General features: G+C 17.4%; 3 protein-coding genes across 3 annotated transcripts; 1 reads left to right on the top strand and 2 right to left on the bottom strand.

Annotated features, from left to right (window-relative positions):
- Window positions 1-416: 416 nt before the first annotated feature.
- Window positions 417-9,039, bottom strand: PGSY75_1369400 (hypothetical protein; the record flags this gene model as incomplete). The annotated part of the gene is made up of 2 exons (XM_018787712.1): window positions 417-8,804; window positions 8,944-9,039. The coding sequence occupies 2 exons, from the start codon at window positions 9,037-9,039 to the stop codon at window positions 417-419; spliced, it is 8,484 nt and encodes a 2,827-aa protein (XP_018640454.1).
- Window positions 9,040-10,661: 1,622 nt separating this feature from the next.
- On the top strand, window positions 10,662-12,068 carry PGSY75_1369300 (hypothetical protein; the record flags this gene model as incomplete). The annotated part of the gene is made up of 2 exons (XM_018787711.1): window positions 10,662-11,757; window positions 11,929-12,068. 2 exons carry the CDS (start codon window positions 10,662-10,664, stop codon window positions 12,066-12,068), a joined length of 1,236 nt encoding a protein of 411 aa, XP_018640453.1.
- A 431-nt stretch (window positions 12,069-12,499) lies between these two features.
- PGSY75_1369200 (hypothetical protein) lies at window positions 12,500-19,078 on the bottom strand (the record flags this gene model as incomplete). Its single annotated transcript, XM_018787710.1, has 1 exon — window positions 12,500-19,078. One exon carries the CDS (start codon window positions 19,076-19,078, stop codon window positions 12,500-12,502), a length of 6,579 nt encoding a protein of 2,192 aa, XP_018640452.1.
- Between the last annotated feature and the right edge of the window lie 345 nt (window positions 19,079-19,423).

The following is a 19,423-nucleotide window of genomic DNA, read 5'->3' as shown; positions in this document are numbered from 1 at the left end:
TTGATCTTATAAAAATTAAATATATACGTAATATATTTGACACTTCTTATATTGTAATATAAATATAAATATAATTATATATATTTCAAAGTAAAATATATAAAATAGAAATGATTTATTTATATGCAACACAAAAATGAAGTAGTATGAAAAAATATATCTGATAATAATATATATATATATATATATATATATATATATATAAATATATTTATATATGTATATTATGGATAAAATAAAAAATGTACCACAAAGATTAACATACATATTGTGTATATATATATATATATATATATATATATATATATATTATCATTCAAAATATATTACATATATGTGTCTAATAGAAACATAATTATGTTATGAAATATAAATGGATTCTATAATATTTATCATATATATATATTTATTATTTATCATATTAAGAAATTAGGATAATTCAACAAAATGGCATATTTCAAATTGTTCATAATATAATCTGGGAAAACAAATAATTTAGACCTTTCCGAAAATTTAAAAAATACAATAAAAAGAAAATTAATTGTACTTGTCATATAATTATCGTCATTATCATCATTGTAAAATATATAATCATATTCATTATTTTGTTTGTTTTCTTTATTATCCCTAAATTTAGTAAGTTCTTTTATTTTTATATTCGTATATATAGTTCTATCATTTTGATTTTCATAACTATATGAATTATATATACATAATAATATATTTAGTATATCCATTAAACTGTCAAAAACCTTTCTACTTCTACATTTTATAATTAATAAATAAATGTAGTTATATATCTTTTCCCATATATCTATATTGCCTATCTCAAATAAATATATCTTATTATAGAACATAAAATGAAAAAAGGATTTTATTATACCTAAAATGTTATTATTACTATTCATATTAATATAATTATTATTACTACTACTATTATTGTTATTGTTATTGTTAATGTTAATGTTATCTTTAGTGTTATTATCTTTACAATATTCAAATAAGATGAACAATAATTTAGTTAAAAAATTGAAAAACTTCTCTTGTATATTTAAATAACTTTCTCTATTAACTTCTAGAATATTATTATCATACATATATTCTTCATATTTATCCAATATTTTCATATCATTATTTTTTTGTATTTCATTATTTACTGTTTTTTCTTTACTCCTCATTAATGATATATTAATTCCCATTTTATCCTCATTTATTCTGATATATTCATGTAAAAAAATATAATGATAATTTGTATGATTATTTCTATTAGAATAATTTTCATTTTGTATCTTATCTAAACAAAATGTATAATCATTCAGCTTTTCTATTTTGATATATTTATTTAAATATTCAAAGTTGTAAAAATGTAACCACTTATTCTTGTCCTTTTTTATTAAGAAATAAGAAAAAACACATAATGCAAGTTTCGAAAAATGAAGTAAAAAATTATTATCATAAATAATTATTTCATCCGAATGTATATCCTTTTTTCTAAAATAGGCATCCATTAATTTAACAATACATTCATATAATTTTACAAAATTAAAATTTTCTATAAAAATTGATGGGATATTAAATATAAAAATATACATATGTTGAAATATTTCATATTCTTTAACCTTACAAAAAATGCATAATAGATCTTCATATGTTTTATAGATTTCATTCATATTAAAAGAAAGGTTATTCTTTTCAAAAACATGGACATAATTTAAATAACTGGACGAAACATATGCTTTATCACAACAATGCATTTTATTATTATGATTTATTTTATTATTACTGTTATATATTAATAATAATAATAAGTTTACACATTTTAATAATGACAAAAGAATATAATAATTATCAAAGGATTGTATATAGTCCTTTTCATCCATCACATCCTTTATTTTTCTATATAAATTTATAACATTCTTTATATTTTCAATATCCAATTCATCATAATTATCTTCTTTATATATATCAACAAATGATTGCACAAATACATATATTGACATGAAACAACCCTTTTTATCTTTTAAAAATTGGGAATCAAGAAAATGAAGAAATTCTTCAATATAATCATTAAAAAATTTATAAAAATGAAACATATTTCTTTTTTGTAATATATCATATATATCTTTATAATAATTATTATCATCATTCTTTTGCACATTTCTTAAAATAAAACTTCTTACAAGCATTTTTGATTCCAACGTTTTTAAAAATAATTTATTTTCTTCATTAAATAATTTCTTCTTTTCTATCTCCATATTTAAAATATCCTTCATTTTTATATTCATAAAATTTATCATGTTTTCTATTACAAATACTTCAATATTTTCATCCTTTATAATATTTATATAATGTTTATTTTCATATATTTTGTCTTTTATTGCTTTTAAAATAAAATTTTCAATATATAAATAATTCTCATCATGTTGAAGATCTTCTCTCCTTTTAATATCACAAATGAAGTTACAGTCTAATAATTCTACCTTGTCTAATTTATCACATATATTTAAAAATGAATCACATATAGATTTATAATTTTTATCAATATCATCATTATTATGTAATAGTTCATCCTTCTGAATATTTTTTCCTTTTAAATATAAAAGAAATTCATTTAAATTATATTCTTTTTTTTGAAACAGATCTTTTATCTTTTCACTTACATTTTTCAATAATATTATTTGTTCATACATTGTAATATTCTCAACAGATTTGTTGTCCCTAAAAATATGTTTTTCATATATATCAAGAAGGTAATGTTTTTTTAATAAATATAAAACAACAGAACTACAATAATTTCTTACATTTTGAATATCCTTAAAATTTAAATTTATATCAAAATAATCTTTTAATAAATTAAAGTATACAAATTTGGTGTAATAATAAAATGGCACTTTATGTATTAAATAATATAATAATTCATTTATATGTATTAAATAATTGACATGAATATTTTTTGATATAAATATAGACAATAATTCAAAGGATATAATACATATATGAACATTCATATATATATCACCAGATAATATTTCATATCTATCTATTAATTTTATAATGATATAACATAAAGTGCTTAATATATATTTACTATTTACAATTGAAACTTTTATTAATATATTATTTAATATATTTTTTATATCCTCTTCAATATTTAATACATTTTTATAATATGATACTATTTTTTCAATAGCAGCTTTTTGTTTTTCCAAATTATTATATCTAAGCAATTTAGAAAAATATATTTCTTTTTCTTTATATTTTATTGTAATTTCATCCTTTTTAGTTTCTTCAATTTTTAAATCATTATAGTCATTTTCAATTTTTTCACTATTCTTTATATAAAAAAATAATAAATCTTGTATATTTCTTAATTCAAAAAAAGAATTATTAGATGATAAGATACAGCTATTTATACAATCTGTTATAAATAGCTCTGATTTTTTATTACCTTCTATTTTTTCATACCATCCTAGTAATATAGAACAAATACATCTTTCATCAATGTTTTTGATATCACCATAAGTTGTATTACCACAACTGTAATCATTCTTCATATTATTGTTATTATTGTTATTGTTGTTATTTTTATTTATATTATTATTTTGATGAGTTGTCTCCATATTATATCTTTCAAAACACATTAACATTTTAGTATCATCTGCATTATTCTCCTTTTCATTTAACACATTATCACAAAATTTCATACACACACTTTTAAATGTATTCAAAAATGGTATACACATTTTTAGATTCATCATATGTGTATCAATAATTCTACATATAAAACATAAAAAATAATCAATAATTATACAAAATATTTCCTTTAAATTTATCTTTTTAAGAAATTCATTTAAAAATATCAACATTGCTTCATTAATTATTTCATTATTAATTAAATAGAAATTTTCTAATTCTCTAATCAATAAATTTATTCCATATATAGAAAACTGAAATTCATTTTTCATTTTAAAAAAATCCATTCTCATTCTTATCATAGTTTTACTGACATCTTTTAAACATATATTTTCAAAAAAATTAAATTTCATCATATCATTTTTTTCAATCATTATATCATATATTAAAACCTCCTTGTACATATATTTTATAATATCATGAATTTTTTTATTCACCTTTTTCAAATCAGATACATTATATATATATTTATCCAAATTTGAGTTATTACTATATAATTCTAAACTATTTTTATTCTCTATATCTATTTGTAGATATATATCTCTTTTTAACTTTTCATATATTGATTTAAATATTTCTTCACATACCACATTATTGTTCTTATCATTAATGTTTATATTGTCCAATTTAGTTAAAAAAAAATACTTCAATTTCTTATAATTTTTATATATTAATAATTCAGAATACTGCATGAATAAAAATAAATATATATAATTATAACAATATTTACTAAGATTTACATACTGATTAATTAAATTGATGTTTCTTTCATTGTTAATATATTCATATATATTTTTCAAAATATGATCTTTTCTAGTCTCAAATTTTTTTATTTCATTTATAAAATTTTCATCAAAGTCTTTTTCATTATTATTTTTTAAAAAATTCTTATAAAATGATGTATCAATATTACAATCTTTAAATGAATTCAAAATTCCTTCTACAAAATTATGAAGAGTATCATATGTTACTCTTTTGTTATTCACATTATATAAATTATTATTACATGTTATTTTATAATCACAAATATTATCTTTCATTCTATCCTTATAAAAACAAGATAATTCATTAATAAAATAGTAAGAATCATTATCCATAATTGTAAAATTCATATTTTTTTTTTCATCATCTTTTTTATTTTTCTTTTTAATAAAATTAGACATACAAAAATTATCCATATTAAATCTGTCAATTAAATTTATATATTCCATATTATTCTTATTTACAACATTATTTAATATATTATATCCTTTTTTATTTTCAAATGTTTTACTTTCAATATTTCTCTTTTCATTTAATAAAAGGAAATCATTTTTTAAAGAATCTAAATAAGATATATTTTCATTATCACAATATATACTATTTATATTCATATGATGTTGTATAGATAATGAAAAGAACAAAATACTTAAACCTAAAAAGGAATATTCTGAATATATATCACTTTTTAATTTTATATAATATATGAAAAGGTCTCTAATTTTAAATGCATGCTCATTTATAAAACCTAAAAATGGATTATAATATATAATGTAAAACATAATTATACATAAACATTTATACTTTTCTCCTAATTCAATCTTATTATTTTTAGATAAATCGTCTAATAAATTATCAGATAATAATATATAGTCTAACCAATTATATGATAATTTATGAAGACTCATATGATCTAGTTTTAAAAAACAGTGAGATATATAAAGACCATATATTTTATGAAATGAAAACATATCATAATACATGATACAATCTTTGATATTCTGCTTCAACATATTATTAATATTATCATTTTTAAGTGTTATAAAACAACTTAATAATTTTAAAACATTTTTTAACAAATTTATATTACAAACATGCCTATTGTTTGTATCCTTTACATTTTTATTACATTTTATATATTTCTCTATAGACGTTAGTATAAATACAATACTATAAAATGCACAGTCATTGTCAATATTAATATCTGTTATTTCTGAATGTATCAATTTTTTCAGTACATTATTCCAATTACATAAAAATGATTCAGAAAAAAAAGATAGATACAAAAATTTAATACAATATTTTAAAAGATTAGTATCAAAAGGAATATTTTCTTTAATATAATTATTATATATATATATAATATATTTAGTTACTTTTTCTAATATGCCATAATATTTTTCATCAAATTTTTTTTCCTTTTTAATAATTGTACCAAAATATAATAAATTAAAATATATTTTTATAATCATTTGGTTATCCACATTGTATATTTCTTCAAATTTTGTTCTATCTAAGAAATTTAAAAGATCAGAAAATAATTCGTCATTTTTCAACTTTGTTAATATATATACTTTTGTTAAAAATTTGCTGCTATATTTTAATAACCTCAAACTATTATTAGTACTATTACAATTTTCAGTTATATTTTTATTTTTAATGTGTAATAAATTTTGTATAATTAAATTAAATCTTTCTTTCATTAAAATGTATAATGTATCATATATTATATACACCTTACTATTCAACAAAGATATATTCTTAAAAGAATATATCATTTTGTTATCTTCATTCTTTTCATGATTTTTAAAAAATTTCTTTATCTTTTTTATTAAAAAGGTAAAAACAATACAATATGTTATCATATAATTATCATTATCCAAATAGCTTTCAAGCTTAATTATATTCAACAAATATAAGTCCATAATTAAAAATATATAATATATACTTTCTATATGTATAAATTTGTCTATTTTTAAATTTTTAATATATTTTATTAAATTATATAAATGAATCAAATTAAAACGACTATAATTATTATTGGAATATTCAATTAATGATTTCATGTCATCTATTGAAATATTTTCATTATACATATGTAGATTATAATTTATAATATTATAACCCAAAAATTCATCAATATTATCATATGTATCATATTTATTATTTATACTATTTGTTTGACTGTTATTATTATGAGATTCATTTAATTTATTAATTTGGTTTAGAATCACAGTTTTATTTTTTTCATCATATTGATCTTTGTCTATTAAAAAATATAATACATCTTTATTCTTCATATTAAATAATTTTGTTGATACAAAATAAATATATTCATCAAAAGATATTTTTATATCTTTATATAAATTTAAATAATCTTTTGACAAATCTGACAAAATCACATCACTACTATTTTCATATAATAATAAGTAATATATAAAAGCACAACTAATAGAAGAAATATTATCAACCAAAAATATATTAACACACCATTTTAATAAAGTGCTAATAAGTACACTATTTTTTGAATAATATATAAATGAATCTATTATATTAATAATATTTTCAATAATAATATTTTTCCAATTATTCATAGAGCACAAATATATTGTATTATAAACATTTTGTTCCATATTATTATTATTATTATTACTATTGCTATTATTGTTAATTTTTATATTTTTTTCTTTTTTATCACTTATTTCACTTAATATTAAATATTCCATCATATTATGTAATTCATTTATAGTTTCTACTTTCTTATATGCAATATAAAATTTGTTCATATTTAATTTTAAGATATGCTTATAGTACTTTTCCAATATGTCTAAAACTTTTATAATATTATTATATAATATATAAGAATCTTTATCACATTTTTTATATTTCCTTAGCTTATCAAAATAAATATATGTTAATATAAAAGATTTGTTTAAAACTATTGTATTTATATTATCATATTTAATGTTTAATTCAAAAAATTTTTCTATTAAACAAGATAATTGACTGCTACAAGTATATATATTGGAATATATATTATTCATATAAAGGGAGCTATTATTGACAGTGATATTATTATTATTATTATTATTGTTATTACTAATATTGTTGTTGTTGTTGTTGTTGTTGTTGTTTATATGTATGTTATTCATATAATCCTTATTGTCATCATTATAGTGCTCGTTTAAATTTCTCAAATACATAAATATAAAGAGAAAAATATAATTATTATACTCCTCAATATATTCATACTTGGTAATATTATCTAATATGGTTATGATAACATCAAATATATTTTTAATAAATTCTTCATCCTTTAATCTGATAGTAGAATATACATTATTCGATATATAATGTTCAAATTGTGATTTATCATTAAATAATTTTTGAAATTTATTAAATTCATCTTTAAAATTAATATTAATGTTATTACTATCATAATAAAAAAGAAAATAAAATATGTACATCAATATTAAATGCAAATAATTCTTCTCACTACATAATAATCTAGAACCATTCTTGAATAATAACAAAAGTGTTGTAATATAATTTATATTATATATATTATTATCAAAATATAAGAATATAGAAAAAATTAACTCAACAAAAAATGAATCATTATAATTGATAAATCTCCTTTTACTTTGAAGTAATGATAAGGCATAATCTTTTATTTCATCATATTTTTCATTTGAACAAATAATATAAGAACTATATGTTAAATTATAATTATTTATAAATGTATTCAAGAAATATAATGTATTCTTTTTCATTTTTATATGATTTTTTATATTATAACCTTTTTTATTAAGAAATTTCTCTTTATAAATTTTATTTATATATATATCAACAAATTTTATCTCATCAATATTTTTACAATATATAGGAATTAATAAAAACTCATTAAGATATTTCACAAAATTCATTATTTTATAATTCATATCATATGAATAATCATTATATAAATAATCACTCATTATTTTCTTATTCCTTCCATTATTTAATATCTCTAAACTTTCAATAAATTTTATTATCAAAAATATACACATTTCTTTATCTACACATAATTTGTCACTATTCTCAATTATTAATTTTTGATATTTTATTTTCTCATCATCACATATATTTATAAAACATATATCTAACAATATCATTAATGTACTATTATATAAAATACGACTACTATTACTTTTATTAATATTTTTAAAATATCCTTCTATCATATTTGACACTGGAAGGGTTAAACCTTCAATGGACTTACATCTTAAAATACAATTACTGATAATTTCAATCAGTTTATTTCTCAAGCTTGCTTCACAAATAAATATCTCATCCATTAAAAGAGGAACCAGCTGAAAAAAAATAAAATAAAATAAAATAAAATTAAATTAAATAAAATAAAAGAAAAGAAAAAATAATATTTATTAATAAATAGCCACAAAACTTATTTTGTATATAAAATATATTATATATATATATTATTATTATTACTTTGTTTAAGACAGCCTCAATTTTATCATCCTTTGTTAAACATAGATTTAACAGAATTTCATCATAACTCTTTTTCTTCTTTTCTTCTTGATTCATTTTTCACATAAGGACACAAATAAATAAATAAATAAATAAATATATATATATATATATATATAATAAATGATGATCCTAAAAATTTTATTACTCGCTAAGTATATTTATGGAGCTTATATATATTTCCTATGATGGAGAATTATATATATTTAAAAACTTCATGAAAAGAATATGTCATAATAATTTTCATTAATATATTATTTTAATTATATATTGTTATTTAATTATTATATTTCTTATTTGACATATTTAATTATATATATATATATATATATATATAATTTTTATTATGATATTTTTTGATATATAGCATTTATTATTATATAATATTTTATCTTACATATTTTTATTTCCAAAATGTAAAACTTTTTCATATTAATTTAAAAAAAAAAAAAAAAAAAAAATACAAATATATAAAATTTATATTATAATATATTAAAATTTATTCAATATTATTTAAAACGGATTCACGTATGCAAAATATATATATTATATTATATATATAACATATAGTATAATATTACATTATAAGCATGAACCATATATGCAAAAATATATTTCCCATATAATATATTTTATATTATTATATAAATAGTAAAAAAAAAAAAAAAAAAAATTTATTGTGATAAATAATGAATATATTAGATTTGTTCTTAATTATATTAACTCACATATATACATATATTGAAAATATTTATATTTATCCTTATAAATTTATTAACCTAAGATAGAATTAAGATAAAAAAAAATTAATATTATATGACAAATTATAAATTTCAAGTTGTAACTCTTTGATTTCTTTATAATTTTTATCATATTAATTATACCTATTTTTAATATAATATTATAAATTAAATGAGTTTTCCTTTATTTTATTTTTTTTAATAATCTCCTTATTACATTGAAACATGTACTACGATAATACCTTTTCTTTCTTTTTATTTTTATTAAAAGTTTAGACTTTTTTCTTTAGATATTAAAAACGCAACATTGGTTCTTCTACATAAATAAAAAGCTATACATATCATTACTGCACTATATAGATATATAAAAATATATTTTACTAATAATAAGTTTCAAATACTTTAAAAAAATATATACTACAAAAGCAAGAAAAAAAAAAAAAAAAAAAAAAAAAAATTACTTGAACTGTATGTACATCGACTTTACTACACATATATATATATATATTACATAAATATATGTATATATTATATTTAATGGGTTGTTTCAGTTATTGTTCTAGATGATTAATTAAATTCTCTTTTTAATACATATTTGTATATTAAATATTATAAAATTATATACATATGATGTGTGTTCATACTCATAAATAAGTCATTCTTCTTATAAATTTTTATTCATTATTTGTAATTTTTAACATTTTATTATTTTTATATCCTAATTGTTTTATTAATATATATATATATATCTTATTAGTCTTAACTTGTATAATTAATCCTATTGTAATCTTGTCTTTTAAATACAATTTTGTTCCATTATTAATATAATATGAAACAGGACATACATAAATAAAATAAATAATACATATATATATATATATATATATATATATTTTATTTTAGTATGTACTTTTTTTTTTTTACATAATATATGAAAAAATGAAATGTTCCTCTTTTTCTTGTAAAAGCAAATATTACCATCATACATCAAAGTATAATTATTTATCGGATGATGATAATTTAAATCTATTTTTAAAAGACACAAAAAAGAAAAAAAATTTCAATTATCTTCTAGAAAACGCTGTAAACAAAATAATATATGAAACAAAAAAAAATTGTGACATTAGTTCAGATGTAGAACAAATAGAAAAATTAAATTCTGAAAACATGGATGAATCTGAAAATGAATCATTAGATGATATTGATATTATATTAAAAAAAAGTAAATTAGAAAATATGTTTTTAAAAAAAAAGAATAACCCAAACATTTATTTACCTTCCAAAAATATTAAACACAGAATTTATTCTACAAACCAAGAAAGAAATGAAAATGTTGAAAAAAAAATAAAAAATAAAATTATAGAATCTCAGAATGATAAAATCATAGAAAACTTTAAAAATGTCTTATGTAATGACATCAATCAATATTTTAAAGATATATTCCATAACTTAAGAAATAATAACCAATCCATAAATACACCATTAAAAGGAAATATAGAAACACAAAATAAAATTATACAACAGAAAAAACAATATAATATATCAAATGACACCATTGAAGAAATAATATCTAATACATTCAAAAATAATTCAAATAATTATAATTCTGATATACATAATAATGATAATTCATATAAAAATTCACAAGATAACATAAATATAAAAGATATATATGTTCCAAAAAATATACAACCATCTAATTATAATAAAACAAACAGTAATAAAGATAGGCCGAACAAATATGCTAAAAAGAATAATAAATATACTTCTATCCATATTAATAACAACAACAATAATAATAATAAACCTTATACACAACATATGAATCATAAGAAAAAAAAAAAAAAAAAAAAAAAAAATTCGCAAGAAAAAATCTCAAATCATCAACATAACAATATCATGGTCACAAAAAAAAAATTTTTTGAAAAAAAAAAAAATATTAATAATAAGTATTTTTTAAATAGTTATATACATAATAATACGATAAAATCGTCTCCACTAATTTCAAATGTTCAAATTGATGGTATATCTAAAGGTAAAAATAAAGAATAAATGAAGACATAATTATATATAATATATAAATTGTTCAATTTACATAATTATTCTACTATTTATATATTTACTTTTTTTTCATTTTAATAATATATATAAATCATTATATTTCATATATATATATATATATGTATACATTTTATTTGCACTTTAGATCTAATAAATTCTATGGATAATCCACAAAACTGGGAAAACTCAAAAGATAATTGTAATGAAATATCACATGACGATTTTACATTTAACCATTTTCAGAAAAATGAAAATAACAACATCTTAAATAAATTAAGATTTTAAAAGATTTAAAAAAAAAATATGTAAATATTTATATATACATATATAATGTATTGTTCCGAATTATTAAAGCTCTAATGGCACTTTTATAAATTTTTTTTATTTTTCTCTTTAATGTAAATAATTAAAATAGTTGTACAATCAAATAACAAAAAAAAATAAAAATAAAAATTAAATTAAATTAAATAAAATTAAATAAAATAAAATGATAAAATAAAAATAATACAAGAAACAAAATAAAATAAAGCTCATATACCTACACATATAATAATCAACATCCTAATATAAAAAGGCTGTAATTATAACAAAAAAAAAAAAAAAAAAAAAAAAACATTCTACAATAAAATAATAATAAATAATATACCTACCTACATACACACACAAACAAAATACATACATATATATATTTAATTTTGTTTTTATTTATTTCTCCTTTATTGACGGAGTGGATGTAGGTATACGTTATTCCTTTTCGAGAGAGGTATCAAATAGAACTTATCATTTTCCATATAATAATAAAATAGAATAATATTACATTTAATAGGCAAAGTTGAAGAAAAATCAAAATTATTTCCCACATTTTTTTTACATTCCATTTTTATTATATATCTATAAGTATTCGAATTATTATCTTCATTCTTATATACTGGAATAAAATTTGTTATGTTCCATTCATTTGTATATATTTTCATACTATGTGATTTATTTATAAAATGTTCATTATCTTTATGTTTTTGATTTGTTATTTCTTTTTTATTTTTATGAATAATATTTTCTTTTAAATATTTTTCATCTAAATTAAATTCAGTATCAACTTTGATATTTTGACTTGTGCCCTTACTTTTTTTTCTACCTGCAAATAAAGAATTTTTGGTTTCTGCTTTTTTTGTTTTGTTTAAGCTTTTCAAATGTGTAAGAGAATAATCTTCGGATAATATATTTTCAACCATAAAACTATACATTAATAAATTATTATTATTATGAGATGGCAACAACATATTTTTTTTTTTACCTAAATGGTTCCTCCTATTATATAATATATCATTTGGATTATAATCATAATTATAATTATAAGTATGTTTATTTTTGTTTTTCTCTTTACTTTTTGTCTCTTCTTCTTTTATTATAAACATATCCTCATATTCAATATATAGATATAAATTATTGAAAAAATAATTTATATATCCTGGTAGCCTTTTTAATAACATATTAAAATCATTATATTCATTCTCAAACAAATCGTATAACATTATTTCATAAGATAACTTTATTTTTATATTAAGTATAGATAAAAATAAATAAGGAAAATTTATACACTGCTCATAATTTATATAATCTTCATTCTCTAAATATTTTATAATAAGTTTCAAGATTTTATTTATAGCAATATTTATAGAATATACATTCTTTTTATTATCATTTTTGTTAATACCTATTTTATGCAAGTCAAATATTAAATTACTATATTCATGTCCATTTTTATTTTGTGATAAATATTTATTTATTCTTTCTAATTTATTATTTCTTCTACATAATTTATTATTATAAAAAATGTCATAAAAATATTTAGAACCAATCTTTTTATTATTACCATGATAATAAGATGAAAAATTCAAAACAAAATCTTTTAACTTGTTATATAATATATCATTTTCTTCATACACTTTATTCAATATAATATTTAATATTTCAGACATATTTAATGTATAATAATAATTTCTATAAAACAAATGATATATTTTTATTAAATTTTTATTTATCTGATGATTTATATTAATAAGCTTTTTATGATATATATATATTTCATATTTATTTTGCATATTTTCTTCATGTTCAATGAAACCTTTTTCATATTTTTTATTCTCCTTTTTTATTTTTTTTTTATCATGTATATTGCTCATAATATTCATCGTCTCATTTTGTCCTATATTATTATTCTTAATTTTTATTTTCACATTTAAAAATTTTAAGAATAAATTTTTTTTTAAATGTATAGGAAAATTGCTTTTTCTATTCCTTTGTTTATCTTGTTTAATATATTTATTATTTTCTTCAAACCTTGGTAAGGTTCCATACACATTATCCTTTTTATTATTTAATATTTTGATCTCCTCTTCTTTATTTTTATATAAAGCACTATCATATTCAGCTGATTTTAAAAGACACTTTTCTTCTCTTAAACTTTCATTAAAATCACTAATAGATGCAATACTACTTTCATTCTCTTTATTTAGTATTCTATAATTTTGATTCATATGATTATTATCATTTTGGCTAGTTACTCCATTATCACGATATACACCCTGCATGGTATCATTAAATAATTCATTCTCATTATTAATAATAGTACATTTATTTATTTTTTCTAATAAAAGTAAATTTTTTTGTGATATTCGCTCAAAGTATTTTTTAGATATACTGGAAAAGTAAGATTTTGTTATCATATCTTTTATAGGATATTTATAAAAAATTTCAATCGCCGTATTACTTCTATATAAAATAGGAACCAATATTAACTTAATTAATAAATCTTTACATAAATAATCCGAAAAAAAGGTATTATGTTCATTTATTATTTTTGAATCTTTTTCATCGAAAAAAAACATGTTTTTTAAATATAAAATATAATATATATTACTAATAATATTATGATTTATTATATCACATATATTTTGATTATATTTCATATAAGATTGTTCAAAATATATAAGTTTTCTTATTTTTTCTTCTAATATATTCATATTATCTTTCAAATTTTTATTATTTATAACATGATTTCCTTTAACTTTATAATTACAAGCCAACATATTTTTTACCTTTTTATTTTTTCCCTTATTTATAATAAAAGATAATAATAATTTTTCTACATATAACATTCGTTTATGTTCTCTTTCTTTCATATAATTATCATTATATAATAAATCATCATCATGTTTAATATTACTATATAATATTTCATCATTTTTACAATCAGTATAAAGATCATTTTGTTGTTTTTCTTTCAAATGTGTGATATTATTAGAATTAATAAAATCAAATAATTTGGTCAGATATTTTGTGTGATTTATACATATAAAATTAATATCTTTAAATAAACATAAATAATCTAAAAAACTATTACTTTTTAAATTGGTTTGATCATGTAATAACTCCCAAATCTTACGCTTAAGAAAAAAACAATTCTCTTCAAATATATTCATTTCTTTATTAAAAAAGAAATTTAAAAGTGATAACATATATATATAAATATAACAATTCTCTTTATAACTTAAATTTAATTTAACATAATTTGGATATTCTAAAAAACCATATGTTCGATTAAATAGTAAATCTAAGGATATATCATTTGAACTTTTTTCTCTGAGCATAAAATTTTTAACACTATCTATTTTATATCCATTATATGGATAATAAACATAATTATTATTACTATTATTATTACTACCATGTGTAGTATTATATTTATTTATATGAATTAATAACTTATAGCTATTGCTCCAATTTTTTGATTCACTATGAAATATTGTAGAATCTAATACGTCAAATACATCCAAACCTTGCTCCATAAAAAATGATGACTTTTCAATATGAGATGTAAAAATATGTTTTGAAAGATAATAACAAAATTTATTTGACCAATCAAATATATTAAAATATGGAGTAATGTTATAATAATTCTGTATATAACTTTTATAAAATTTATTAAAAAAAAATGATTGTATATATTTTGAATAATTTAATGATAATATAATAATTATAGGATATATATAATACCATTCTTCTATATTATATATTTTTTTGTCAATTAAATAAAATTCATCCTCAGAATTATTACTATATGTTTCTATATCATTATGTATATTATCATTATTTATTAATGTCTTATTCTGTCGCATATTTTGTAAACGTCTTAAAGTTTTTATTTGTTCTATATTTAAATCACTTTCTTCATCGTCCTCCTCAAGATAATATGTATTTGTTTTATAATTGAAATTATAAAGACATAAATTTGTTAGTATACCTAATAATACCTCAATACCACTTTTTTCATATTTACAATAAGATAACATTAGAAATATATATTTTCTTCTATCCTTATCAAAATTTTTCATTAACACAGATATATATTTATTAAAAAATATTCTATTGATAGGATTTATTTGAGAGATTTTTATAATAATACGTGTTACAATACTAAAAATATTCAAATCAGTGTGATTTAAAAAAAAAACAATACTTTTTATTATTATTTCATTAATATCCTTATTTTCATATATTTCAACAAATAATTCAAATATGTGTAAAATATAAAGTAACATATTTTTATCATCATCATCTATTTTGTTTGATATCCAACCATCATTAGGTACACAATTAAAAACTGTTTCAAAATTTTTTAATAGAAGGATATTATTTAAACTATTTTCACTTTTGTCATATTTATTCTTATTATTAATATTGTTCATATGGTTTACATTATTTATGTTATTTATAATATTTATGTTATTTATGTTATTTATGATATTTATGTTATTTATGTTATTTATGTTATTTATGTTATTTATTTTATTTATATTATTTATATTATTTATGTTATTTATTTCATTTACATCATTTACATTATTCATATTATCCTTCCTATTCATTTTATTCTTATATATTTCAGTGTCCTTATTATTACTATCTCTTTCACTCTTAACATTCATAACATGAACATTTATATTATTCTCCTTTTTACTTACATTATTATTTGAATTATCCTTGATCTTTCCACTTTTCTCCTGATCATTATTCTTATTTTTCATATCTATAAAATCACAATTATTTTCAAAAAAATTAGAATTAAATTTTTGTAAATATATCATTCTACTATTAACAAATCCTTTTATCATATTTACTTTTTTTACAGTTAAAGATTCTTTAATTAAATTTTCTTCAAAAATAAATAAGGTTCTTTTCTTTAAATTATCATCATCTGTGTTATAATTTGTATTTATTCTTTCCTTCTTTATAGTATGCTCCTCATAATATTTATATTTCTTTTCATCATGCAAAAATCTTAATACATAATAAAATGATTTTATTGCTTCAATACGAACTAAAGTATTAGTATTTTCAGAACAATATGAAAATACATTTAAAAATGAATTTAACAATTTTTTATACATTTTATTGTCATTTTCTACTACCTGTGTTTTATATCTTATATTGCTCTTATTTTCTAATATATCTATTCCATTTTTATTATTTTTTAAAAAATTTACATATAAAAAAAGTACATAAGACAAATTAAAAGAATCCATATCCATCAGATTCAATATTTCAAACATTAATACAAAACATTTTAAATTCATTATTACTAAAATATTATTTTCTGAAAATAACTTCACACATAAACATGAATATAAATTTAATACAATACTAAATATATCATAATTCATATTTGAATTTTTTAAACGACGTAATACCTTTTTAATTCCTTTTAATAAAATTAGAAGGAAATATATCAAATCAATACAATCTTTATCATCTACATATAATATATATTCTAAAATATCACATATATCATTTATTTTTCTTTCTATTACTTTTATATAATGTTGTTCTTTCTCATATAAATTTGTATTAAAATAATTTTTAGAACTATCATTTTCAATATATTTCTTACTATTATTATCATAGTTCATATTACTATTTTTATCTTTATTTATATTATCTTCTAATGGTAAAGAAGAATCTTCTTTAACACTAGGATTAGAATAATTACTTATACTATAATTGTCATTCATATTATTTAAGTTGTAAAGACCTTTTCTTCTTTTAGAATCATTATCGTTTCCATAAAGGGTAGCATTCTGTGTTCTTTTCAAATTATTATTTGCTTGGTTATTTCTACTCTCTAGGTTCTTATCAATAATATTCTTATTCAAACGATTTTTTAAAAGAGAAATGTCGTTAATCGGAGGTTGATTAGAATTTGGCACATTACAATTTGATATATTAGAATTTGACATATTAGAATTTGACATATTAGAATTTAACATATTAACATTTGACATATTAACATTTGACATATTAACATTTGACATATTAACATTTGACATATTAACATTTGACATATTAACATTTGACATATTAACATTTGACGTATTATTTATTGGTTTTTTTTTATTCTTCATATTATTCAAATTTTGAATATAATTTTCATTTTTTCTATTAATATCATTAAAATTACGATTATTCATATCTGAACTTATATTATACTTCATAACATTATTGTTATTTATATTTTTATACAATTTATTAGTACACGATAAATTTAATTTATTAATTGGTTTTATATACTTATTTGTATTTTGTTTGTTATTATAATTCTGATAATATTTCACATAACCTTCATTATTAATATTAATATTGCTGTTCTTATTGTTATTTAAATTGTTATAATTAATTCTTTCATCCATATTATTACTATTATTAATATTACTATTATTATTACTATTATTATTATTATTATTATATCCTCTCATACAATTATAATCATCTTTATTTGATGTAACCACATTCTCATTATTTGGTATTCCTTCGTATGTATTAACATTTTGTATTACATTCGAATTAACATTGGATCCAAATTTTGTTTTATTTTTATTGATTGTTTTATTTTTTATTTCATATTTATTTTGACTAGTACCCATATGGGCCATATTATAATAATTTTTCCTTCTATTATTTGATAATGATGTATTCATCATATTTTGGTTTTTCCCCATTTTATTATTATGATAATAATAATTATTATTATTATTTTTATTTTTCATTTTATTAGACTTATTAAATGTATTCGAATTATTTTTCATACTTTCCATGTCCCCTCTATTCATTTTAGAATTTACAGTGTTGCAATTTCTTTTATTTACATCATAATTTTGATCTACTATTACATTATTAAAATTAGGAAATACGTTTTTTTGAGTTTTCCTCTTTTTCTCATCGTTTAATTCTTTTTCCATTATTCTATGAAGCTTTTCTTCTTATTATTAAAATATATTAAATTTTAACTCTTACATTATTCAGATAACAAAAAAAAAAAAAAAAAAAAAAAAAAAAAAATTATATCTTTTATTTTTTTACAAAAAGGTAAATATTAAACTAGTACAAAAAAAAAATAAATAAAATAAATATCATATATATTATGTTGTCAAGGCAAACATGAAACACATAGATCACAATTATATATACATATGTATATATATATATATTTTGTTTCCAACTTACGATGGTAACATAAAAAAAATATAAAAAAGGGAGTGCTTAAAGTCTGGCCATAACATCGATATACACATGAGACATCCTTT

Source organism: Plasmodium gaboni, chromosome 13, assembly GCF_001602025.1.
Source record: "Plasmodium gaboni strain SY75 chromosome 13, whole genome shotgun sequence".
NCBI lineage: Eukaryota > Apicomplexa > Aconoidasida > Haemosporida > Plasmodiidae > Plasmodium > Plasmodium gaboni.
This window is presented reverse-complemented; position numbering and strand designations above follow the sequence as displayed.